Here is a 25795-nt window from a genome sequence, read left to right on the forward strand (position 1 = left end):
CCCCCCAACATATCTGTCAACACTGGCTAGGTCATGATTCCCCGTATTGTATGACTACCATTTTGTCATCTGATGTGAGGACTTCTCTATGTGTTGTAAACCCTACCACTATGACTTAATGAGATGGATTAGTGGCAGTTATATTTATGAGATCTACAAGATTAGACAGTGTCTTAAACCAATCTCTTTTGAGATATAAAAGAGAGAAGTGAGCAGAGAGACATGGCGACCTCATACCACCAAGAAAGAAGCACCAAGAGCATAATGCGTCATTTGGACCTGGGGTATCTGTGCCGATAAGCTCCTAGACTTCCTAAGGAAGACTGATGACAAGGACCTTTCTCCAGAGCCAGCAGAGAAAGCCTTCCCCTGGAGCTGATATCCTAAATTCCAACTGCCAGCCTACTAGACTGTGAGAAAATAAATTTCTCTTTGTTAAAGCCATCCACTTGTGGTATTTCTGTTATAGCAGCACTAGATGGCTAAGACAAGTACTGATAATGAATGGTAACAATAATAAAACTAAAAAAAAAAAAAAAAAAAGACAAGTCAGAAAGGAACCCTGTCAGGTTGGGGACTGCCTGTAGACTGAAATTTTTATTTCATGATTAAAAAAACCAATTATCATACTTTCTAAAGAATTAGAACAGAATATCTAAGGAAAATTAATCCTAATTAAGTAAAGCTAATTTTCAGAAGTTAAATGCACTATATCCTATACTACATTTAGGCAACATTTACTCCTTACTTCTGCACGTAAGGGCGTGTTGTGTTTTTTCAGAGTACTGCTTATGTTATTTCATCAAGCTAACACACACAGTTTAACATCTCTGAAACTGGGACTCAGCTTAAAATAGATGGCATATCACAGTTTAATTGGCAGTAGTTTTTCCTAAGTGGTACACAACATAATGGAGAATCTTGTAATAATGATGTCTTAGATTAGATGATAAATTGTGGAAACTAAAAGCAAAGAGATAAGAAGATATTGAGTCACTAGTAACTTCAGGGCTTATACAAAATATCCCCAAACCCACTGCCGTTGATTCCAACTCATAGCAACCCCATGGGGTTTCCAAGGCTATAAATCTTTACGGAAGCAGACTGTCTCATCCTTCTCCTGTGGAGTGGCTGGTGGGTTTGAGCTGCTGACCTTTTGGTGAGCAGCTGAGTGCTTTAACCACTGCACCACCAGGGCTCCCTATACAAGGCAATGACTATTGCAAATGTATTACTTAAAATCCATGATATCTTTCTGTTAATTTAAATCTAAGTACATGATAGGAACAAAAACAGCAGAGAAATGGTTGAATGACAATAAGCAGGAGACTTGGGCCCACATAAAGAGTTAATATGGATTTACAGAATCTAATAATATACTGGCAAAGTTTAATGAAAATGCTTCTCCTAGAAATTTAAAAAATGTACCAGAAAATGTAAAACCATCAACTTACCTCTAAAATATGTTCTTTTAACTTGAAGATGTAATATGTCAGAAGCATACATGAAACTTTTACCATCTGCCTCCTTGAAATCATGCAGATTATGCTACTAAGACAGGGACTGAGACACACCCATCAGACTCTATCATTATTGAGAATGGTGGGAATACAGAGTTTGCCTCATAGCCAATTCACCAATTCTCATCATGCTTTTACACCAATCTTGAATATTTTAAGATCGATGCAGCAAGGAATCCTACCAGGTGTTTGTTGCCTAAAAATAAGGTGCCTTTCCTTTCATGTTATATTCATGTTCTCCTTGCTTTTCTTTCATGGGATTCACCCTCGTGAAAAATGGTTTTTTGGACAACAGGAGACAAAAAAGGCAAGGTCATTAAACAAAACTGTCATCATGCCATCTTCCCAACTGACAACACATTTAAATTGTGAACACCTACACATGAGCCAGTAAAACATTTCTAAGACCACACTTTACCCATAATAAAAATACATTAACTTCCACAATACTCCTTTGGTTTCAGGGCAGTGAGAAATGCTCTTTTGGGTTTAAGGCGAAGGGACCTAAGTCCACATCTTGATGGGGTAGCAGCAAAGTTCTGCAAGAGTATGTGGGACCTGAAATAGTTGTAGTCACTTTTGGAAAATACAATCTGTCATAGGTTTCTTTTGTAAAGTGGGAGAAGGGTGATTATGAAAGGGGAAAACAAAAAAAGAGAGATGGCATGACCCCAATGTTCTAAGGAAAATCAATTTTAACAGGGTATTTTTTTTTATATATGAGGATTTAAAAAAGCATATATTCTTTTTAAAGCTATTCATGCCCAAGTGCCCCACCGGAAAGTTTAATACTCCTCAGAGTATGCATACCTTCACTTGAAGACCCTGCTACAGATTATACTTGAATTCTAAATTTTTAAGATGCATACTAAATTGACTTGATGGCAATGTGTTTTTCATTTTATACTTAACTATAAATTTTTCTAACAAAGTTATTTCAGTATTCCTATTGAAGAAAAATGTGTACCCTGAAACACTAAAAAGAAAAAAATCGTTTTCCATTTTAAAGAATGATCAATTCCTTTCACTCACTTTCATATCTAAACAGAGTAATGAGAAAAATAAACCAAAATAACAAAGTCACAAGAACTTTGATAACTAAATATTATACTATCAACTAAAGTAATATATATAGCAATGTACCTTTCTTGAGGAAAAAAATTTCCTTAGAAAACTCAAAAAAACTACAGACTTCTGAAGATAGATGTTGGTAAGTTAGGAAGGTATTTTTTTTTTTTTAACATTATGCTTATAAAGCGCAATGAAATAAAATCTACATAAGCCATTTGAGGTTAAAATTGGAATTTACCTTCCAAATATGAACATAATGGCATAAAATCCTTCTTGACTTCATCTTTGCCAATAACTGAAAGATTTCTAAGAGATGGTTTAATATTTCCATGTGTCATTTCCTAAAGATAGTATTTTTTTAATCTACGAAGTTCATGAAAAGGTACGTAAGAAACTATTCTACTTACTCTTAATTTTCATCATTCATCATAACCTCAAACATCCAGGAAGACTAGATATTAGAGAATATGTTTACTTTAAAATATTAGGGAAAAATTTGCTATTTTTCCTTTTATATACAGGAGAGTACACAGATGTATTATGTATTAATTATAATTAGAGTTTCTGCATTCATTCACCAAATATTTTTTTTACACATCTATTTTCCAGGCACTATTTTAAGAGCTAAGAACATATAAAAAAAAAAAAAAAATAGGTGGAGACAAAGTAATTGCTACCATTTATTGACAGCTTACTATGTGTCAGGCCCTGGCCTGAGTTTCACACATGTGAACCTATTTAATCTTCAAAACATAACACCTTTATAACATGGGTACTATTAATTTCCTCATTTTACAAATGAGAAAACTGAGGCATAGAGAAGTTAAGTAACTCATTCAACTAGTAACTGGTAGAATTTCTAAACTTCTGGCTCTTATGGAGCTTTTACTCACCTAAAACCCCTCCCTTCTCAATTTCTTCTTTGTCTCTGCGAAAGACCTAAAGAACAAACAGAACTTGGTACGGCTCAAATAGGTGGTGTGACTCTTTCATTTTTAGATAACAATGTTTCTTTCTGGAAATGCTTAAAATTTAACTAGCTCCATTTTCATCATATTGTGACCCCAAAACATCCCCCAAATCTGCCTAAGACCCGATTTTGTTTTAAATGTTGGAGAAAAAAAAATTCTTAGTATTTTTGCCTCTGGGTTTTTTTTTGGTTTTGCTGTAGGCATAAAAAATATATACATATACAGCATCCCTTCCTTTGGAAAACCACTTCTCTACTCCAGGTAGGCCTAGTAAGGCTGAAAATTATGGTGCCTGTCTCATTACAGGGAGGGTTCATGATTACAAGCTAAGCAGGCACCACTTTCTTGGTAGTTATTGGTTCAGGAATATAGAAACATGATCCAAGCATGGCCAGTCTGCTTCCCTGGGGTTGATGGAATTGGGAGTTGTTTTCTTTGCATTGGAAGTGAATTTGAGACCGATGATAGCCATTTTCCTTGGCATCAGGAGAAAATTATTACATAATCCTGAGAGATACAGAGAAGAGAAATTCAAACACAGAACACTCTGATCTAGCTATGCTTGAAACAGGACTATCTTTGTACTTTCCAGTTAAATGAGTATATAAATGCTTTTTTTTTTTTTTTTACTTATGCTAAAGTGGGTTTCTGTCACTTCCAACTAAGTATCAAAGCATTTTTACAAATGCATTAGATAAAATATGCAAGTAGAACACTGGTTATAATGAATATGAATATATTGGTATGGAATTCTTTGTCCTCTTCATTCCTCTCTCCCTATAAACAAATATATAGCTCTGTACCGCTCAAGGGTGGTTTATCTATTTCATTTTAAAAAGTAGTTTCTAAAAGACAATTTACCTATGCTTATAAAGCATTATTTTAATAATTCTGCTTTTTAGCATACAACAAAACCACAATATAGCTAGAAAAGACAAAATGTTTTATTTCAAAATGTTGGAGAAACATTAAAAAGACAAATGTCCAATATATAATCAAATGTTTTAAATATATGGATTTATATATATATATATATAGCTCACCACCAAAGAGCTAAATACTGCAAATTACCCTACCATATTTCTTCTCTAATTTAGACCAATAATACTTGGTATATGCTGACAAAAAATACCAAGCGCCTATACTAAGGCATCATCTTAGGGTTCAATTACACAAGTCATGGTTTTGTTCAAGATGTTCCTGACACGTGAAGCTTCCAGGTGAATTTCAGAAATGTTAAGAAAAGTATCTTCCTTTTTTGCCTGTGAATGTTTGAGTATTGCTGTACTGTTGGCTTATATCGGCTACGGATACTGGTTCTAGGCCAGCCCAAGGATCCTCAAGCATGGAAGGCTTGAAATAACTTTCCACCTCATTAGACATTCTGTTTTCTCTACCACGCCCTGATCCAAATGGTGTAGATGTCCTTGGAGAACCCTTGAGAAAAAAAATCAGTTAAAAAAACATTTAGTAGCAATACTTTGTACTTTTTTCTTTAATAGCTAAAGGCTCATGGGGATCACACTGCTAGTTAAAAGCTGTGACTTGAACCCATTATGTTCCATGGCAAAGTCCACATTTCCTTTAGTGCGGTGTTGTTTTAAAAAACATAACTGAAACCACGTATTTATTAATAATTCCATTCCCACCATCATCTCAAACACTATTGGGTTTCTAATGTAGTAACTTTACAGACCTATCAAGCAGTGATAAAATTAAAAACCGTATTTCAATTTCTTTTTTCCTCAAAATCTGCATTGTCTTTCTGCAGGAAAATTAAGGAAAAAGTTTTTTTTTTTTTTTAATATATGGCTTCAAAATTTCTGGAACCTTTCTATCCATGAAAATTTTTTCTCCTATCTTCAGCCTTAGAAAGGCGGGGTTGGTTTAGTATACAAAAAATTGGAAACCATCAGTACATGCAAATTGTTAACCACTCCTGTAAGTCGTAAACCACTACGTAAAAACAATTTTAAGAATGGCGCAGGACCGGGAAGTGTTTCCTTCTGTTGTGCATAGGGTTGCCAGGAGTCGGAACTCGCTCCACTGTACCTAACAACCACCACCTAAAAAAAAAAAACCTGTTGCCGACCAGTCGATTCCGACTTGTAGCGACCCTACAGGACAGAGTAGAGCTGCCCCATAGTTTCCAGGGAGCGCCTACTGGATTCGAACTGCCGACCTCTCGGATTAGCAGCAGTAGTACTTAACCACTACGCCAAACTACTACCTAGACACACCAAAAGTACTCCCGCTGTTTCTGTATTCACACTGAGAGGCACGAAACACTTTCACTACCTCCTATTTATTTTTTCTTGAGAAGACTTGGAAAGCTGAAGTTGGTGTAGTCAGAAAAAAGACAGGCAAACACAAAAAGTAGGGGGAAGATGGCACCAGCCTTTAAGAGTGCTAGCCTGGGGTTCATCCACTTCCTCCCCTCCCCTCGGAGCCAGGGGGCTCAGAATAATTTACTGAGAAAAGAAAAGGCCCCCCCCACCCCGGCAAAGGAGAATCAGGAAATCTGTGTATCAGTGGCAGTGTCCCGGCTAAAAGCAAGAGGTCTCCGGAGTCAGAACGTACAGGTTAAAAACGTGAATGCCACTTTTGCAGGGTAATCTTAAGAAAGTTACTTAACTTCTCTAAGCCTCAGTTTACTCATCTGCAAAATAGGGCTAATCGTAAAATTTCAAAAACAATTCATGTAAAGCGACTCCTCCTACCGTGCCTGCCATACCGTAGGAGCTCAGCCAACGCTGGCTATTATTACCTGGGGGTGGGTCTGCTGTTGCCCTGGGGAGTAGCCGAAATGCTGCTGGGACCCCGCGGGGGACTTGGAGTAGGAGCCAGGGTAGCCTCCAGGGGACGGGGACCCGAAGCGGCCCCCGGGGAAGCCGCCGCCGTGTCGTGGAGAGTGGCTGCTCCCGTAGGGCCTAGAGCGCGGCCCGTACGGCGGCGTGTGGTGTGGACTCCCGTAACCGTCCCGAGGGGAGGGCGGCCGCGGTCCGCTCCCGCCCAGGGTACCCCGGAAGCTGCTCCCGTTACCCCAACCTCCTACACCGGGGCCAGGGTAAGGAGGGGTCGGGGGTCGAAAATTCTGTCGGTGCATAGCAGGAGGCGAAGACGAAGTCCTCACTGCTGCGTTCTCCAGCCGGAACTGTCCCGACGAAGCCTCCACAGAGAACTGGTTAGTCCTTTACCAAAACAGTCCTCTGGCCGCCCGCGCCGTCAAGCACATTGGTTCCGGTATCACAAATGTTCCGGAAGGGACGGAGCGATAAGCGGGTTACGGAATTGGGTGGAGATTGGGCGAATTGAAGTGAAGAAGGAGGAAGAAAAGGGATAAAGACTGAACACTCGATGCAAGGAATGATCTTTGCACTGTGGCGGTCATTGGTCGAGACAAATTGACTAGACGCCCTCCCAATGGGTGAGGCGGGCCTGAGAGAGCAGGCCCCACCCGGACCGCGCCTCGGCTCCGCCCACCCTCGCCCTCGCCCAGCCCCGGGTCGCTGGGGGCGGGGTCTGGGTGTCTCGAGCGCCCTCAGTGGCTGCAGGCCCCGAGCGTAGCGGCCACGCCTCACCCGGGGAAGGAGGATCTGAGAGGCGTACGAGGTTGGCGGCTCTGCGGAGAAGCGGCCTCCTTTCCGGCCGGGGCGGCGGGAGGGGGCTGTGGACCGGACGCCCGCAGTCAGGTACCCTCCGAGACACGGTCCGGGCGGCGAACGGGATCCCGGCTCCAACCAACCCGTTCAGGCGGCGCGCTGCGGAGAGCGCCTGCACTTTCCAGAAGCATCTGCTGCCCCCAGGACCCGTGCTTAGCTCTTCTCGCCTTCGTGCGCCCTTGTTCCGTGGCCCCGCGGCCGTCCTAGTCTCGCTCTCCCGGCCGTACCGGGCTCGCCCTGCCCGGCGCCTGCGCTCCAGGTCGGGCCGAGGTCCAGCGCTTACCACTGCGGGGCCCGCCCCCTGCGCGGTCGAAGTGGCGCGCGCCTCGCCTCTCTCGCTTTCCTCCTACCCTCTCGCACCCAAAGTTAACTTTAGTAACGTACCAACAGCCATCTTTCAGAAATGACTTCAGGCTGCTGCTTTAAATAGCTTGGTGGGGAGGCTGTGTTAACAAGTTTCGGGCTTCACCCTCTTCCTTTCAGTTCTGGTTAAATGGGAGCGAGAAGTGATGAGGGAATTAGGAAGCGGATAATTGCTTCTCAAAAAGAGCAGAATTGGGCCAAAACTTTAAAAATCTCGATTGTTTCACAAACTTTTAGTTATAAAGAAAAGTGTGATGATGCAAGAATGACACCTTGATAAAATAGGACAGGTACCAGATACCTGTCCCAGCATTTTATTTAGAGGGTGAAATTTAGATTCACTACAGTTGTATAGAATTTTCTTTGCTCTCCCAAGATTTGAGAATGGCAATTCACTATGAATCTGGAAATCTTGTAGGAAGCAGAATCTTAAAGAACTTCCAAAAAAAAGCTGGCTTCAAGTAGATTCCGACTGTAATCTTCTGTGGTCCCGCTGGGTAGGTTCCAACTGCCAGCGTTTAGGTTAACAGTCGTTGGCAGACTGTGCCACCCAGGGACCCTTAATGAACTTAGGTCCAGTGGGTAGCCCGAACCTGTGCTTTTTAGCCTGCCCCCTTCTAGCTGCCGTTCCTCACTCTGTCTCTGACATATTTTTTGACATGCCTAGTTGAAGGATGTTATGTCTTATCAGCCGCCATCCTCCTTATGAGTGGAGACATAAACACAGTTCCATTGCTGATTGGGGGAGAAGGGTCTGGTCCACCAAATTTCTATTTTCCTTTGGACACAAGTTGTAAAGTCAATCAAGGCAGGATAATGCTATCAGGCTTAGTGGTGCAATAAAGGCCTGAAGATCCCAGACTGGTTGGTATTCTTCTGTCCTGGCCAAAAATTCACCTTTCTGGATGTTGTCATCAGTGCCTAGATTAATGCCTGGTAATCAGGCACTCAAGTATGTATCGAATGAACGAATGGGTCACGTACACTGTATTGGTCAGTGATCCTCATCATCTTTTATATCATAAACCAGTCTATTTATTATGATGGAGGGGCAGAAGAGGGAGAGTAGTGGACACCAAAATTACCTTTATTACTCTTTTTAAAAAAGAAAATGCAAACTGGGTCTCTGTTTTTAAATTGGCAGTGAGATTATAGAATTGGTTCTCAGCCTGCTAAGTACTGTAAATGACTTTTTTCTTTGGCTTACACTTTTAGCATACTCTTCCCTGTAGTGTCTTCCTTGCTGTTTTCTATATGTATGAACTTGTACTAGAAATGGGGGAGGAGGGGAGAAATACAGTGGAAAATTGTTGACTGGTAGGTTAAGGGTGACAGTGTACCTCTCATCATATTTTCAGACATATATGAGGATTGAGGAAGAGTGAATTCTTAATAATTACATGAAAATCCCTAATCCCATTGGGCCTCTTCTGGGCCCCTCTAGTGAGAATAGGCCCCTTGCCTCTTCGCAGTTGGGAAATCCACCAAGAGAAGTTAAGTGACTTGGTTAAGTTCACACAGCAAGCAGAGTTGGAAGCAGAACTCAGGCCTCCTGAATCTCAATAGCTTTTTTTTCCAAGTAAAGAATTATAAGTGACAATCAGTCTGCCTTTTGAAAAATGCGGTAGTGAAATAAACACGTAAATTTTTGAAAATGGTTCTGTGTAGCTAATTATTTTAGATTTTGAGGTTAGTAGATATAACCTTAGTACTGAATTTTTATAAATGTGGCGAGGGGGTCTTCCCATGCTTGAGCCTGAGGAATGCAGTCTGGCTGTCTGAACTGGAGGGCCTGAGCTTCCTAGGCTTCTGTTTGCATGGAGTCTATTCGTATGGTGGTGGGTTCAGAGGAAAGGGTGAGAGGAAGAGGAAGAAGTTTTATGTTGGGATAACTGGAGGTAGAAAAGTGAAGAACTGAGATGATGGGTGGGAAAGTATGGTGGTTGCCCATGGGCTAGTCTGTGTCCTCTGGTGAGAAAGCAGCACCTCTCATCTTTGTAACAGGTATGGTTCTTGCAAAAAGAGCATCACAGCACAATCACAAAAACAGAACATCAAAGAACTTTCTAAGCATTCTTGAGCTACATGGGGGGCTTCAGAAGCATTTACGTTAACTTTGTATGGTAGTGTCTCGTAGAAGTTTTACATTAATGCAGGTAAGGGTATCAAGCTGAAGGAATTTAAATATAAATGTAAACAGGATCTTGTCTATTCCTGTGAGACTGAGGACCTTTACTTATTTAGGTTTTTTGCTAGCTGCCCTCCAGCTGGACCAGTGGCTTTCAAACTTATTTTTATTTGTAGAGCCTTATCTTCCACAAAACCCACAAAAAACAAAAACAAACAAAAAAACTTACTTGCAAGCCCAAAATATAAGAGCAGACGGTATGTGTTTGAAACAGGGATTGGGGTCCCAGAGTCCTGCTCAGTCTGTACCCTATTTTATCTGACCTGCCCTGCCCCCAAAGAGACTTCTGGGGACACCCCTGGGGAATTTCTCAGGCTTTGCATAAAATGGCTTGAAAACCAATGCTTAAGGTAGCTGTCTGGGATTAACAAGTGCTACAAATAGAAATATTTTGGTTAGTTTTACTATGTATTGTCAAGAAGTAAATATTGTCATTTCTCTTCATGGTTATGGCTTTGTAAGCAAAGAAACGTAGAACCTAGGGTAAAGAACAAGGGTGCAGTGATGGTTCAGTGGTAGAACTCTTGCCTTCCATGTGGGAGACTGGGTTCAATTCTGGGCTGATACACCTCATGCGCAGCGTCTGTCCTTGGAAACCTGTGTGTTGTTTTGTTACTGAAGGGGTTTCAGTAGAGCTTCCAACTAAGACAGACTAGTATGGAGTGTTTTGTTCAGTTGTGCATGGGGTGTATTTGAATGGTCCAGCTGGAGGGCAGCCAGCAGCAACAGGTTAAAGCACAAGCCTTAGAAGTTAAAAAGGTGACTGAATAAGTAGTTAGAGAATGGTTTACCTCTCAGGTGGTATGTGTTGGTCTTTTAAAGGGTGATAAAACCCAGAGCTTGTCTTATTTTCCCCATTTGAACTCAGAGTGACCCCATGTGACAATAGAAATGCTCAATATGGTTGGGCTGTAATCTTTATGGGAGCAGATGGCCAGGCCCTTTCTCCTGTAGAGCCCTGGTGGGTTTGAACCACAGTTGAGTGCTTAACCATTGCTGTACCAGGGATCTGTGTCCCCTCCCTTCCCCTCAGACAATTATTTACATTCCAAAGCCTAAGAACCCAGGTACTTTCTTATTGTCTCCCCATGGAGAAATTGTTTACATTAGGAAGATTAGATTTCTCTCTCTCTGTAGGGGCAGTGGTCACTGGGCTGTTAGTTGCCAGTGGAGTTGATTCTGATTCATGGCGATCTCATGTGTTACAGAATAGAACTGCTTTATAGAGTTTCCTTGGCTGTAATCCTTACAGAAGCAAATCGCCGGGCCTTTCTTTACTTTCTTTTCCCATGGAGAATTAGTTTACATTAGGGAGATTAGGTTTTTCCTCTCTCAGTAGGGGAAGTGGCAGCTGGGCAGCGATCCTATACTCCCAGATTGATAATTTTGGGTTTCCTTTCCTGTGTTTCAACCCCTGTGTGTGTAGGCTTAATCACTGGCTCTCATTGGGTCATCTGTGGGGTATTAAAAAGCTTGTGTTGCCTTCGAGTTGATTCTGACTCATAGAGACCTTATAGGACACAGTAGAGCTGCCCCGCAGGGTTTCCAAGGAGCGCCTGGTGGATTCGAACTGCCGACCTTTGGGTTAGCAGCCATAGCTCTTAACCACTACACTACCAGGGGTATTAGGTTTGAGAAACTGGTTCGTTTATAAATGAAGTAACGATAACTCTGATCTCTGCTTCAGAAACCTCATGTTTTCTTTCAGGCTAAAAATGGATAAATAGTGATATTAAAAACTTATTAAATATTTCTGATGAGAAATACTTCTTAGGACAGGAGAATGTCCTTCATAATTTCTATGTATAGAAATGTTTGTATGTATACTAAGAATAAGCTTTAATGTAATAATACCTAAAACTTTTCAGGTTATCTCAGTTTTCCTTATAGAGGTATGTTGTTAGCTACTTGAAGACTGCCAGTAGAGGAAAAGTAAATGCATCTCTAGGATGTGATTATTTCACTCATTGATAGGGTTAGGCCTGTATTGAACACAGTGGACCATTTAAAGACAACTGGTGGAACCAACTCAGTGGCAATAGGTTTGGTTTTTTTTTTTTTTTTTTTTTAATTTTTGAATGTTCTCAATGAAAAAGCAAATATTAGAAGCAGTTTGTTTTCAAAATAATCCTTGAGAGCCTAATTTCACTGTTTCATTAAAATCTAATCTTTTCAATTCAAATCGTGTATCCTTTGTCCATGGTTGTTGAGTACAGGTGAAATGTTTTATTATTATTTATTTTTTTGTAGACTAACATTTGGAAACCCTGGTGGTGTAGTGGGTATGTGCTACAGCTGCTAACCAAAAGGTCAGCAGCTTGAATCCACCAAGCACTCCTTGGAAACTCCATAGGGCAGTTCTCCTCTGTCCTATGGGGTCGCTGTAAGTCGGAATCGACTTGACGGCAACGGGTTTATTCTTCACCTAGGTGTAATACAGGTAACTATGCATTAACTCACACTTACAAGCATTTTCATTAAAAATAACTAAATTTGCTGACAGAATATTTTGTATGAAGAAAAATGTGAGAAAAAACCCACTGCCGTTGAGTATGAACATTGTTTTCCAGATACAAAGACTGAAACTTTGTCTTAAAATAAGTAAATAAAATTTTAATGTCACTAGCATTTGCATTTTTGTCTTTTTTTCCAATTATAAAAATAGTACATAATTTTTGTAAAAGATCTGAGATGCTCAGGAAAATAGAAAGGAGTAAAAAATATTAATCTTTTATCTAAGAAGCAACCACTTATAACTTAATATCTAAATAGAAAAAATAAGCCCCAGATAGTTTAAATCTTTATATAGGAAAGTAAAAGCTTTTTAAATTGGAAAAACAAAAGTAAATGAATATTTATATAATCTGGGGTTGGGAAAACGTGATACCTGTGCCAAAAAAAGTTAACACGGTAGGCTTGAGGCTGCTATTTTTTGAAGGATCTTCTGCAAGTGTGGCCCTTGTTTGATGTCTGGGAACTTGGTATTTGAATAGTTCTGTAACTGATCAGAGTGGCTTACTGTACCTAGACAGTTTGTACAAACAGTGTGATTTATGGATACCTCCTATCCTTCTGGGAGTCTGGAATTTTGATCAGCTCCCAATATAAACCCTAGGTGCTGAGTCTCTAATGCACTTTCCTGCACAGAAATATTGCATATGTTACTGTACTTTTTATTACTGGAAAAGGAGTATGCAGATGTGGTCCCTCATGGGAGAGAGAGAAGGAAGCCTGTGCCTGGATTTTTGCAGACTTCATTTGTGTCTCTTTCCCTTGCTGATCTTGTCAAGTATCCTTTCGTTGTAATAAACGTTAGCCATGAGTACAGCTATATGCTGGGTACCATGAATCCTTCTAGTCAATCACGGAAAGCTGTGTGGTATTGGGACTCCTGAAACCATACCAAAGGCAAAAACCATACAAGAAATGATTTAAAAAGAAATCCCCCAGCAATTTAATAAAGCTTGCAACAAATAGAGGAAAATTACTTTCAACAAATATGAGTGATAAAAGGTTAATATACTTAAAATGTACAGAATCCATACAAATCAATAAGAAAAAGATAAATTTGCCAATAAAAATATAGGTAAACAACAAGGATAATTTATAAAAGAAGATACATGGCCAGCAGAGATGGAAAAAATATTCAATTTCAGAAGTCATTAAATAAATGCAAATTAAAATGACAATGACATGCTGATTATTGACTGTTGAATTGGCAAAAAACAAACAAGAAAAATTTAAAAGTTATATTCAGGGTTATGGAAGATGGTTGAGAGCACCATTTTTGTCTTAGTCTTCTAGTGGTGCTATAAAAAATACCACAAGTGGGTGGTTTTAACAACGAAATTAATTTTCTCACAGCTTGGAGGCTAGAAGTCGAAGTTGAGGGTGCTGGCCCTAAGGGAAGGCTTTTTCTGTCTGTAGGCTCTGGGGGAAGGTCCTTGTCTCTTCAGTTACTATTCCTTGGCTCCTTGGTGATCTTCATATGGCATGGCATCTGTCTTCCTCAATCTCTGCTCTCCTGCTTGCTTTTATATCTCAGAAGAAGTTGATTTAAGACAAACCATGCGCTAATACTTTCTCATTAACGTAAGAAAGAAAACCCATTCCCAAATGGGATTATAACCACTACAGGGATAAGGGTTTACAACATTTTTTTTGGGACGCAGCTCAATCCATAACATTATACCCTTTGGCCCCCAAAATTCATGTTCTTCCCACATGCAAAAGATATTTACCTTATCACATCATCCCAAAAGTCTTAAATCAACTCCAAGTCCAAAATCTCATTTTCAGAATCATCTAAATCAGATACGGGTGAGTCTTTAGATGTATTCCATCCTGGGGCAAAATTCCTCTTCATCTGTGAACATGAGAAATCTAGAATACAAGTTATCTGCTTCCAAAGTACAACGTGTCTGTCAGTTTGTCGTACTGTGGGGGCTCCTGTGTTGCTGTGATGCTGGAAGTTATGCCACTGGTATTCAGATACCAGCAGGGTCACCCATGGAGGACAGGTTTGAGCTGAGCTTCCAGACTAAGACAGACTAGGAAGAAGGACCCGGCAGCCTACTTCTGAAAAGCATTAGCCAGTAAAAACCTTATGAATAGCAGCGGAACATTGTCTGATACAGTGCTGAAAGATGAGCCTCCCCCAGGTTGGAAGGCACTCAAAAGATGACTGGGGGAAGAGCTGCCTCCTCAAAGTAGAGTTGACCTTAATGACGTGGATGGAGTAAAGCTTTTGGGACCTTCATTTGCTGGTATGGCACAACTCAAAATGAGAAGAAACAGCTGCAAACATCCATTAATAATTGGAACCTGGAATATATGAAGTATGAATCTAGAAAAATTGGAAATCGTCAAAAATGAAATGGAACGCATAAACATCGATATGCTAGGCATTAGTGAGCTGAAATGGGCTGGTATTGGCCATTTTGAATCGGACAAACATATAGTCTACTATGCTAGGAATGACAACTTGAAGGGGAATGGTGTTGCATTCATCGTCAAAAAGAATGTTTCAAGATCTATCCTGAAGTACAACGCTGTCAGTGATAGAATAATATCCATACGCCTACAAGGAAGACCAGTTAATATGGCTATTATTTAAATTTACACACCAACCACTAGGGCCAAAGATGAAGAAACAGAAGATTTTTATCAGCTGCTGCAGTCTGAAATTGATCAAACATGCAATCAAGATGCATTGATAATTACTGGTGATTTTAATGTGAATGTTGGAAACGAAGAAGGATCAGTAGTTGGAAAATATGACCTTAGTGATAGAAACAACACCGGAGATCTAATGATAGAATTTTGCAAGACCAACGACTTCCTCATTGCAGATACCTTCTTTCACCAACATAAACGGCGACTATACATTTTTATACACATGGACCTCTCCAGACGGAACACACAGAAATCAAATTGACTACATCTGTGGAAAGAGACGATGGGAAAACTCAATCTCATCAGAACAAGGCCAGGTGCTGACTGTGGAACAGACCATCAATTGCTCATAATGCGAGTTCAAGCTGAAACTGAAGAAAATCAGAGCAAGTCCATGAGAGTCAAAATATGACCTTGAGTATATCCCACCTGAATTTAGAGAGCACCTGAAGAATAGATTTGACGCATTGAACACTAGTGACCGAAGACCAGACGAGTTGTGAAATGACATCAAGGACATCATCCATGAAGAAAGCAAGAGGTCACTGAAAAGACAGGAAAGAAAGAAAAGACCAAGATGGATGTCAGAGGAGACTCTGAAACTTGCTCTTGAGCGTCGAGCAGCTAAAGCAAAAGGAAGAATTCATGAAGTAAAAGAAGTGAACAGAAGATTTCAAAGGGCCTCTCGAGAAGACAAAGCATTATAATGACACGTGCAAAGAGCTGGAGATGGAAAACAAAAAGGGAGGAGCACACTCGGTGTTTCTCAAGCTGAACTGAAGGAAAAATTCAAGCCTCGAGTTGCAATGGTGAAGGATTCCATGGGGAAAATATTAAATGATGCAGGAAGCATGAAAAAAAGATGGAAGGAATACACAGAGTCATTATACCAAAATAGTCGATATTCAACCATTTCAAGAGGTGGCATATGATCAGGAACCAATGGTACTGAAGGAAGAAGTCCAAGCTGCTCTGAAGGCATTGGGGAAAAACAAGGCTCCAGGAATTGATGGAATACCAATTGAGATGTTTCAACAAACAGATGCAACGCTGGAGGTGCTCACTCGTCTATGCCAAGAAATATGGAAGACATCTTCCTGGCCAACTGACTGGAAGAGATCCATATTTATGCCTATTCCCAAGAAAGGTGTTCCAACTGAATGTGGAAATTATAGAACAATATCATTAATATCACACACAAGCAAAATTTTGCTGAAGATCATTCAAAAATGGCTGCAGCAGTATATCGACAGGGAACTTGCAGAAATTCAGGCCGGTTTCAGAAGAGAACGTGGAACCAGGGATATCATTGCTGATGTCAGATGGATCCTGGCTGAAAGCAGAGAATACCAGAAGGATGCTTACCTGTGTTTTATTGACTATGCAAATGCATTCGACTGCGTGGATCATAACAAACTATGGATAAGAGTGCGAAGAATGGGAGTCGCAGAACACTTAATTGTGCTCATGAGGAACCTTTACATAGATCAAGAGACAGTTGTTCGGACAAAACAAGGGGATACTGATTGAAGTCAGGAAAGGTGTGGGTCAGGGCTGTATTCTTTCACCATACCTATTTAATCTGTATGCTGAACAAATAATCCGAGAAGCTGGGCTATATGAAGAAGAATGGGGCATCAGGATTGGATGAAGACTCATTAAGAACCTGCGTTATGCATATGACACAACCTTGCTTGCTGAAAGTGAAGAGGACTTGAAGCACTTACTAATGAAGATCAAAGACCACAGCCTTCAGTATGGATTACACCTCAACATAAAGAAAACAAAAATCTTCACAACTGGACCAATGAGCAAGATCATGATAAACGGAGAAAAGATTGAAGTTGTCAAGGATTTCATTTTACTTGGATCCACAATCAACAGCCATGGAAGCACCAGTCGAGAAATCAAAAGACACATTGCATTGGGTAAATCTGCTGCAAAGGACCTCTTCAAAGTGTTGAAGAGCAAGGATGTCACCCTGAAGACTAAGGTGCGCCTGACCCAAGCCGTGGTGTTTTCAGTCACATCATATGCATGTGAAAGCCGGACAGTGAATAAGGAGGACTGAAGAAGAGTTGACGCCTTTGAATTGTGGTGTTGGCGAAGAATACTGAATATGCCACGGACTGCCAAAAGAACGAACAAATCTGTCTTGGAAGAAGTGCGGCCAGAACACTCCTTAGAGGCAAGGATGGCGAGACTGTGTCTTACATACTTTGGACACGTTGTCAGGAGGGATCAGTCCCTGGAGAAGGACATCATGCTTGGCAGAGTACAGGGTCAGCGGAAAAGAGGAAGACCTTCGACAAGGGGGATTGACACAATGGCTGCAACAATGAGCTCAAGCATAACAACGATTGTAAGGATGGGCAGTGTTTCATTCTGTTGTGCATAGTGTCTCTGTGACTCGATGGCACCTAACAACAACAACAACAACAACAACAACAACAACAACAAAGTACAATGGTGAAACAGGCAAAGGGTAGACATTTCCATTACAATTGGGAGAAACTGGAGGGAAAGAAGGGATAACAGACACCAAGCAAGTCCAAAACTCAGCAGAACAAACTGTATTAACTCTCACTCAAAGCTTGAAAATCATCCTCTGCTATTCAGGACCATCTGGGCTTCAGCTCTGCCTTCCAGTCTCACTGGGGTAACGACTCTGCTACTTTGGTTTTGAGTGGTCCCATTTTAGTCTATCTGAGTGATGACCCTACACCCTTAGTCCCAAGAGACCCCGTTCTTCCCCTTGGGCACAGAAGCCCCACCACCTCAGCTTTGGGCAGAATCCCCATCCTTTTGGCCAAACTGAATGGCAGTCCCACTTTACAGAACCAAGCTAGTGAAGATCTGAATCTTTGGAGCCTAGGAGGCTGTGACTCCACTCTATGAAACCTAGGAGGCTGTGGTTCCACCCTTTGAGACCTAGGAGACCTTGGCTCCACCGTTTGAAACTAAGGCAGCTCTGCTTCCCAAGCTCCTTCCAACAGTTTTGCTGATGTCCAAACTTCTCCAAGGATGGTCCTTTTCCTTTCTTGGAGGACAACAGATGTAGCTCCTTTGGCCTATTTCCTGCCTGTAGAATTCTAAGAGGCAGACAGCCTTTCTTCCTTTCATCCTATTTTTGTCCCCTTCAGCCTAACCTGATGAGTTTTCTGCTGTGGTAGTTCATTATGTTAGATCCATCAGTCAAAGGCTTAATCTCTTTAACAAAAGATTTTGTAGCTATGTCCTTGGTAAATATTCTAGAACACATGTCCTTAATTTGTATAACAGAATTTTCCAAATCTTTAAGTTCTGTTTTCATTTTGTGCAGTTCATTTTTAAGTCCTTGTTTTTCTTTTTGCATTTCACTATAAGCAACAAGGAGAAACCATGCAGCCCCTTTAAGTAATTGCTTAGAAATGTCCTCAGCCAAATATCCATGCTCATCACTTACAAGTTCTACCTTCCACCCAACTCTTGAACGTAATTCAGACAAGTTGCCACCGCATAACAAACATCGCCCTTACTCCGTTGTCCGATCACATGTTCACCGTTTCCTTTTAAAGCCTTACGAGAAACACATTACTAACCACCTTATGTTGCTGGTGCCATATGTATTCTCTAAGACGATAAAGACTTTCTTTGTAGCTCTCCTCGCTGAGCATTCACCAGAATTGCCTTTGATGTGCACAATTCTACCAACAGTCTCTTCAAGGCAATCTAGGCTTTTACTTTTAGGAATCTTAAAACTCTTCCAGCTTCTGCCCATTACCCAGTTTCTAAAACCACTTCCACATTTTAGGTATTTGTTAGAGCAGTACCTCTATTTCTTGGTACCAAATTCTGTTTTAGTTATCTAGTGCTGCCATAGCAGAAATACCACAAATGGGTGGTTTTAACAAGCAAAAATTCGTTTTCTCATAGTTAGGAAGCTAAAAGTCCAAATTCAGGGCGTCCACTCTGGAGGAAGTCAATCTTTCTGTATTGGCTCTGGCGAAAGGCCTTTTTCTCTTCAGCTTCTATTCTTTGGCTCCTTGGTGATCTTCATTTGGCATTTGTCGTGGATTGAATTGTGTCCAACAAAATATGTGTCAACTTGGTTAGGCCATGATTCCCAGTATAGTGTGATTGTCCACCATTTTGTCATTTGATGAGATTTTCCTGTGTGTCGTAAATCCTATCACTGTGACAGTAATAAGATGGATTAGCTGCAGTTGTATTGATGAGATCTACAGGATTAGATAGTGTCTTAAGCCAATCTCTTTTGAGGTATAAAAGAGAGAAGCAAGCAGAGAGACGGGGGCCTCATACCACCAAGAAAGCAGCACCGGGAGCAAAGCGTGTCCTTTGGACCTGAGGTTCTTGCGCAGAGAAAGTCTTAGACCGCAGGGCGATTGATGACAGGGGTCTTCCTCCAGAGTTGATGGAGAGATAAAGCCTTCCCCTGGCTCTGGTGCCGTGAATTTGGACTTCTAGCCTACTGGACTGTGAGAGAATAAACCCGTGTTTGTTAAAGCCATCCACTTGTGATCTTTCTGTTATGGTAGCACTAGATGACTGACACAGAATTTGGTACTAGGCATGGGGTCCTGCTCTAACAGATATCCAAAATGTGGATTGGTTTTGAAGCTGAGCAGATAGAGGACTCAGAAGGAAGTAAGGAGAACCGTTAACAGCAGAGATGGCGCAGGTGGTGAGAAGCAGCAGCAGAGGACCAGCAGCAGCAGAGGACCAGCAGCAGCAGAGGACCAGCAGCAGCAGTGGACCAGAACCAGGATACCAGCACCAGACAGCACTGGAGCCAACCCATGAAGTGAAAGAGCAGAGTGCCTTGGTTCAGGAGGCTTCCTGGTTGAGTGGGGTGCTTCCAGGCAGTTATTGGTGGAACTAGGCTTGCTGACCCACTATGCAAGAGAGCTGAGTGCCTTCCAGCTGAAGTTTACCTATGGAGTGGGGTGCCTCCAGGCACTTATTGGTGGAGCTACAGAGCTTTGGAACACTTGCCCCAGCAGGGCAGATGTGGGCATGAGCCCCCAGGAGCCAGAAGGCCAAGAAATCAGGAAGCAGAAGCTGAAGAGCTAAGGAGTACAGGAAGCCTAGCTGCCTCACTCTCAAAAGGTATGGCCATGACCTCTGGGGTTTCAAAGGGTAGAGCCATGGCCTCTGGTGTTTCTAAGGGTGGGGTCGCCACTCAGATGGACTAGGAGAATGGTGCACATAAACCAAGAGAGCAGAGTTGCTGTCTCAGTGGGTCTGGAAGGCCGAGCTGAAACCCAAGGCTGAGGGGCCTTCACTCAGAATCGAGAGAGTGTAGCCAATACCTAGAGTCTGGAGGGCAGGGCTGTTGTATAAATGGTCTCAGAGAATCGAGGATTATTTTCAAGCCTTGAGGGCTAATGTAATATGTTCTCCTGGCTTGCTTGGTGCCTGTTATGCCTTCTTTCCCTCCAATTTCTCCTGTTTGTAATAGAAATATCTTCCTTGTGGCTGTTGCACCATTGTACTCTGGAAGCAGATAACTTGTATTCTGTATTTCACAGATGAAGAGGAATTTTTGGATTTTGCACTTTGAGTTGATTTAAGACTTTTTTATAATATGATAAGGTGAATATGTTTTACATGTGGCAAGGACATGAATTTTTTGGGGGCCAAAGGGTAGAATGTCATGTGTTGAATTGTTTCCCCCCAAAATATGTATCAACTTGGTTAGGCCATGATTTCCAGTATTGTGTGTTTGTCCACCATTTTGTCATTTCATAAGATTTTCCTGTGTGTTGTAAATCCTATCGCTATGATGTTAATAAGATGGATTAGTGCCAGTTACATCAATGAGATCTGCAAGATTAGATAGTGTCTTAAGCCAGTCTCTTTTGAGATATAAAAGAGAGAAGCAAGCAGAGAGATAAGGGTACCTCACACCACCAAGAAGGCAAGCACCAGGAGCAGAACATGTCCTTTGGGCCCAAGGTTGCTGTGCAGAGAAGCTCCTAGACCACAGGAAGATTGATGACAAGGACTTTCCTCCAGAGTCTACACAGAGATAAAGCCTTCCCCTGGAGCTAGTGCCCTAAGTTTGGACTTCTAGCCTATTAGACTGTGAGACAATAGGCTTCTGTTTGTTAAAGCCATCCATTTGTAGTATTTCTGTTATAGCAGCACTGGATGACTAACACAGCATGACATCTATCTTCCCCCATCTCTGCTTTCCTGCTTGCTTGTTTAATCTCTTTTATATCTCAAAAGAGATTTACTTAAAACACACCATACATTAATGTTACAAAGAAAACCCATTTCCAAATGAATTATAACCACTATAGGGATTAGAGTTTATAACACATATTTTGGGAGGACATAATTCAACCCATAACAATTTTCATATACTGAGTGAAAAAAAAAATTTTTTTTTTTTGCCAGTACCTCTATATATAACAGTACTGCCATTCTGGTAGACAATTTGACAATATGTATTAAAAACTTTGAAGACATAGAATGAATATGGCTAGGCCACCTTAAGGCCTACTCTCCATTCACCATTCCCCAAATCACCAAAAGCCATAAAGAATAATTTTTATCTTAGGACTTGAAGAGAAGTCTCTGGGAGTACTCCATAGCCCTTCATATAGAAAGTATCTTACATTTCTCTCTAGGTATCTCTCCTGCTCTTCAAAGTTACCCATTGGAAGCTGTTAAAAATAAATCATAAAACATGTTCTTATTGTTATGGATTGAATTATATCCCCCCAAAATATATGTCAACTTGGCTAGGCCATTGTTATGGGTAGAATTGTGTCCCCCCAAAGTATCTGTCAACTTGGCTAGTCGTGATTGCCAGCATTGTATGGTTGTCTACCGTTTTGTCATTTGATGTGATTTCCCTATGTGTTGTAAATCCTACCACTATGATATAGTAAGATGGCTTAGTGGCAGTTTTATCAATGAGATCTTCAAGATTAGATAGTGTCTTAAGCCAATCTCTTTTGAGATATAAAAGAGAAGTGAGCAGAGAGACATGGGGGACCTCATATCACCAAGAAAGCAGCGCCAGGCACAGAGTGTGTCCTTTGGACCTGAGGTTCCTGTGCTGAGATGCTCCCAAACCAAGGGGAGACTGATGACAAGGACCTTCCTCCAGAGCTGACAGAGAGAGAGAGCCTTCCCCTGGAGCCGGCACCCTGAATTCCGACTTCTAGCCTACTGGACTGTGAGAGAATAAACTTCTCTTTGTTAAAGTTATCTACTTGTGGTATTTCTGTTATAGCAACACTAGATGACTAAGACAACCATGTTTCCCAGTATTGTGTGATTATCCACCATTTTGTCATCCTGTGTGATTTTCCTATGTGTTGTAAATCCTGCCTCTGTGATGTTAATGAGGCAGGATTAGAGGCAGTTATGTTAATGAGGCACGACTCAATCTACACGATTAAATTGTGTCTTAAATCAATCTTTTGAGGTATAAAAGACAGAAGTGAGCAGAGAGACTGGGGGACCTCATACCACCAAGAAATAAGAGCCAGGAGAATCGCGTGTCCTTGGGACCCAGGGTCCCTGCGCCGAGAAGCTCCTAGACCGGGGGAAGATTGATGACAAGGACCTTTCCCCCAGAGCCAACAGACAGAACAAGACCTTCCCTGGAGCTGGCACCCTGAATTTGGACTTCTAGCCTCCTAGACTGTGAAAGAATAGAGTTCTTTTTTTAAAGCCATCCACTTGTTGTATTTCTGTTATAGTGGACAGTCACACACCCATCCTACATACTTCTTCCAGGTTGCCCCTACTTCCCTTCTGTTCCTGCTAGTAAAATATCCACCTTGTTCTGTAGAATGGGACTTAATTTTTGAGTCAAAAGGGACTCATTACATTCATAGTTTAAAACTGCAAACCCACCCTGCCCCCACAACGCATACACATTTTCTTTTCTGCTGTAGTGATTATATTCCCTCTCAAATACCTATGAAGGTGTTTTTTTTTTTTTTTTTTTCTAATTCATCAACCTAGAGAGGTCATTGTTTTGCTAGTTGTCCCCTGATGAGTGTGTCTTTTTCTAATTTGCACAAAGGTCTTCGCATAGGTTGGCCTTCTACCAGAGGGCAGCCACTGGGCCTTATGATTAACATCACCAATACTGAGAAGTTCAAGGGGCCACTTGGGCTTGTGGACACTCTTATGTTCAGTAATTGTTAGCTATAATTTGCTCTACCAGTTACTGGTTCAACCACTTCTGATCCTCTGAACCAGGATGGCCCAATGAAGAAGCCTGAAGAACTAAGAAGTTTTTCCTCTGGCTCATTGACTTGTGGTTATAAGTTGGTACTATTTTCCATCATTACCAATCTATAGCAGTCACCTACCTGCTAAAAGATGTTTGAAAAACAAAATAAACCCTTTCGTACTTTAAGTTGATATTTAAAATTTTTCATCACGTGAGTGAATTTTTCAATGTGAACTAAGGGTGAGGGCCAACTGAATATGGTATAAATATTTTATGATATGATTTGATTTTAAAAAGCACAGCAAATATAAAGAAATAAATTTATCTCTGTGTTTTATACAGTTACCTTGAAAAATTTGAGAGTTCTGCAAAAATTCCAGTTACATTTAAACAATCAGTGACACTAATCTCTACCCCTTCAGATGCTCTAAAATCAGAGTTTCCCAACATAGGCTGCAATACCCTGTTTTTAATGCCAGCTTCTCTTTTAGCCAAAATATGTGTTAGTCAGGGAAAGGCAGGAAGCCTATGGCTTTAAGGTTGCCTTGGTTAAGGTGACTTTCCAGAACCAATATTTTGATTATTCCTTTGGTGCCCCAGAGGTTTTTATACCCCGGAGTAGTACACTGTAGTAAGATCTGGAATGTGTGAGGGATATGCTTTCCTTTTGCCTACTGGGAGAAGAGTTTTGGTAAAAGCAGGCTCCTTTGTAGGCTGATCGGTTTTAGGAAAGAGTACCTGTGGAAGTTGAAGACCTGGAAATTGATTTCTTTAAACGATTCATACATCACTTAGGGAAGTTTTCCCCTACTTCAGTTTGAAGACTACAGGTAAATGGACAGTGAAACAATCTACCCCTGACATGGACATCTAGTTGTTGGTGTTGATGCCTCACTTAGAGGTTAGCATCTCTCTACCTTCACTCCTTGGTATCTTTATTAGGTTATGCTGTGGTGCAAATTAGTCCGCCATTTCAGTGGCTTAATAAAGAAAAACATCTTTCTTGCGCATATAGTTACACTATGGGAAACTTCTAGCCTCGATTGTTACTGCAGCAGGGGAACAGAGGGCTGGAGGGTTTCATGGGATGGTTTACAAGGTCAGGCCTGGAATTAGCTTATATTACTTCTGCCTTTGTTCCATCAGCCAGAACCCAGTCATTTGGAACTAACTTCAAGGAAAGCTGGTGCATGTAGTGTAGCAAAGGGATTTCGCATGAGCACCGACTTGTATTTTGGTCGTGGCATCCTGTAACCGTGACTCAAAAATGCTTTTTCCAGTTTGTTTACACTGTCCTTTCTGTAAAATTCTCAAGTTTTCATTATAAACAGTTGCTTCCGATACTACCAAACCTGCTTGGTCATAAATTCCATAGTAATAGCCAAGTTCTTGTAGGGGGAGGGAGATCTGAAGAATTTGGGTGTTGAGAGAGAGTAAATTATAAACTATTATCCAGCTAACTGTGGTTCTCTGAAGTAGCCCTGGTGATGCACCATGCTCGGCTGCTAGCTGAAAGGTTGGCGGTTTGAACAACAACATGGTTTTCTGGTCGTTCCTGAATGGTGTGATTGCCCCACAGCTTCATCATCGTTTCCATACTCTTTTTTGATTTTATGATAGGATTCCAAGAACGTAATAGCTAGTGTCTGGTTGACTTACACTTTTTCACATGAGATTCCAATAGACTGGTATTCTTGGTAGAAATGTCTTCTTGACACAGTTGTAGGCAGCCAGTTACTCTGAGGGGCAGCTCAGTATTTTATCTTAGATTTAAAGTTTTGGGTTGTAGCCCCAAAATATTAAGGGATAAAAGCAGGTTTTGATATCATGTAGCATATGATTAGAATTTTCAAAAAAGTTACATATCTTCTCTCTCTGAAAGGATTTACACCAAAAGCACGAGCAGTTATTAGCATTGAGTGATTCAGTAATGAGTGATTTTATTTTTTTTATCTGTATTTTCTCTATTTCTTGCATCGATTTGCTTGGGTAGACAGAAAACCTGAAAATTAATGCAAGAGTTGAGATTTTTTTGTTGCTGTTTTTATTGTGTTTCTTTCGTTGACTTTCTTAATGAATGTGACAGGTGCTTCAGAAATTCATGCTAATTAAATTAGAAAGTGAATTCCTATTTTTCATTATAAGTAACTTAAACATTTGATGCTGAAAATTTGTTTTTCTCTCCTGAGATTTTAGAGAAAGAAAATGAATTTAAAAATATCCTTTCAACATGGCTCTTCCAGGGGTAGTTGTCTGAGAGAAGTAAAGTGGATGATGATGAGAAAATAAGCAACCTGTGATTAGTGTCAGTGTATACACTTTGGGGGTTTCAGTGAAGAGTAGCATTGAAAAGCCCGTAAGTGCATGAAAATCCTTTAGTTTCCTTTTTACAGCCTTCTCTTGCTTACCACAAACCTAGAAATGAAAAAAAAAAAATTATTGCCTGGTGATCTCAAAAATGTAATTTCCCTGATGTCTTCCTGGGATATTAATTTTCTAGGAATGCTAAACTCCTAAAATTACCTGCCAGATTAGGAACAGAGTTTCTTTCATGACTTCTAATGCATGCTAGAAAGAACACAGAATACTAACTATTGTAGATAAAACTTCAGCAGGTTAAGAGAGTATGCTTTGAAGATAGG

At 40.9% G+C, this 25795-nt stretch overlaps 1 protein-coding gene and 1 long non-coding RNA gene across 4 annotated transcripts in view; one reads left to right on the forward strand and one right to left on the reverse strand.

Annotated features, from left to right (window-relative positions):
* Positions 1–3146: 3146 nt before the first annotated feature.
* MPLKIP (M-phase specific PLK1 interacting protein) lies at positions 3147–6911 on the reverse strand. The gene is made up of 2 exons (XM_049894767.1): positions 6330–6911; positions 3147–4999 (listed from the first exon to the last, which is right to left on the reverse strand). The coding sequence occupies exons 1-2, from the start codon at positions 6666–6668 to the stop codon at positions 4799–4801; spliced, it is 540 nt and encodes a 179-aa protein (XP_049750724.1). The 5' UTR covers positions 6669–6911; the 3' UTR covers positions 3147–4798.
* A 549-nt stretch (positions 6912–7460) lies between these two features.
* Positions 7461–25795, forward strand: part of LOC126082275 (uncharacterized) — a 275294-nt gene continuing 256959 nt past the window's right edge. For all 3 annotated transcript variants that reach the window (XR_007518520.1, XR_007518522.1, XR_007518521.1), the window contains exon 1: positions 7461–12215. This is a non-coding gene — a long non-coding RNA (uncharacterized LOC126082275). The remainder of the gene's footprint in view (positions 12216–25795) is intronic.

This window comes from Elephas maximus, chromosome 8 (assembly GCF_024166365.1).
Source record: "Elephas maximus indicus isolate mEleMax1 chromosome 8, mEleMax1 primary haplotype, whole genome shotgun sequence".
NCBI lineage: Eukaryota > Metazoa > Chordata > Mammalia > Proboscidea > Elephantidae > Elephas > Elephas maximus.

What these genes read in the sequence shown, in the direction of transcription:
- MPLKIP (XM_049894767.1), bottom strand. Translation starts at nt 6,668, where the DNA reads ATGCACCGACAGAATTTTCGACCCCCGACCCCTCCTTACCCTGGCCCC. An exon ending in AACAGCAGACCCACCCCCAG is followed by an intron (nt 5,000 to 6,329) that starts GTAATAATAGCC and finishes TTTTTTCTCAAG; the next exon opens with GGTTCTCCAAGGACATCTAC.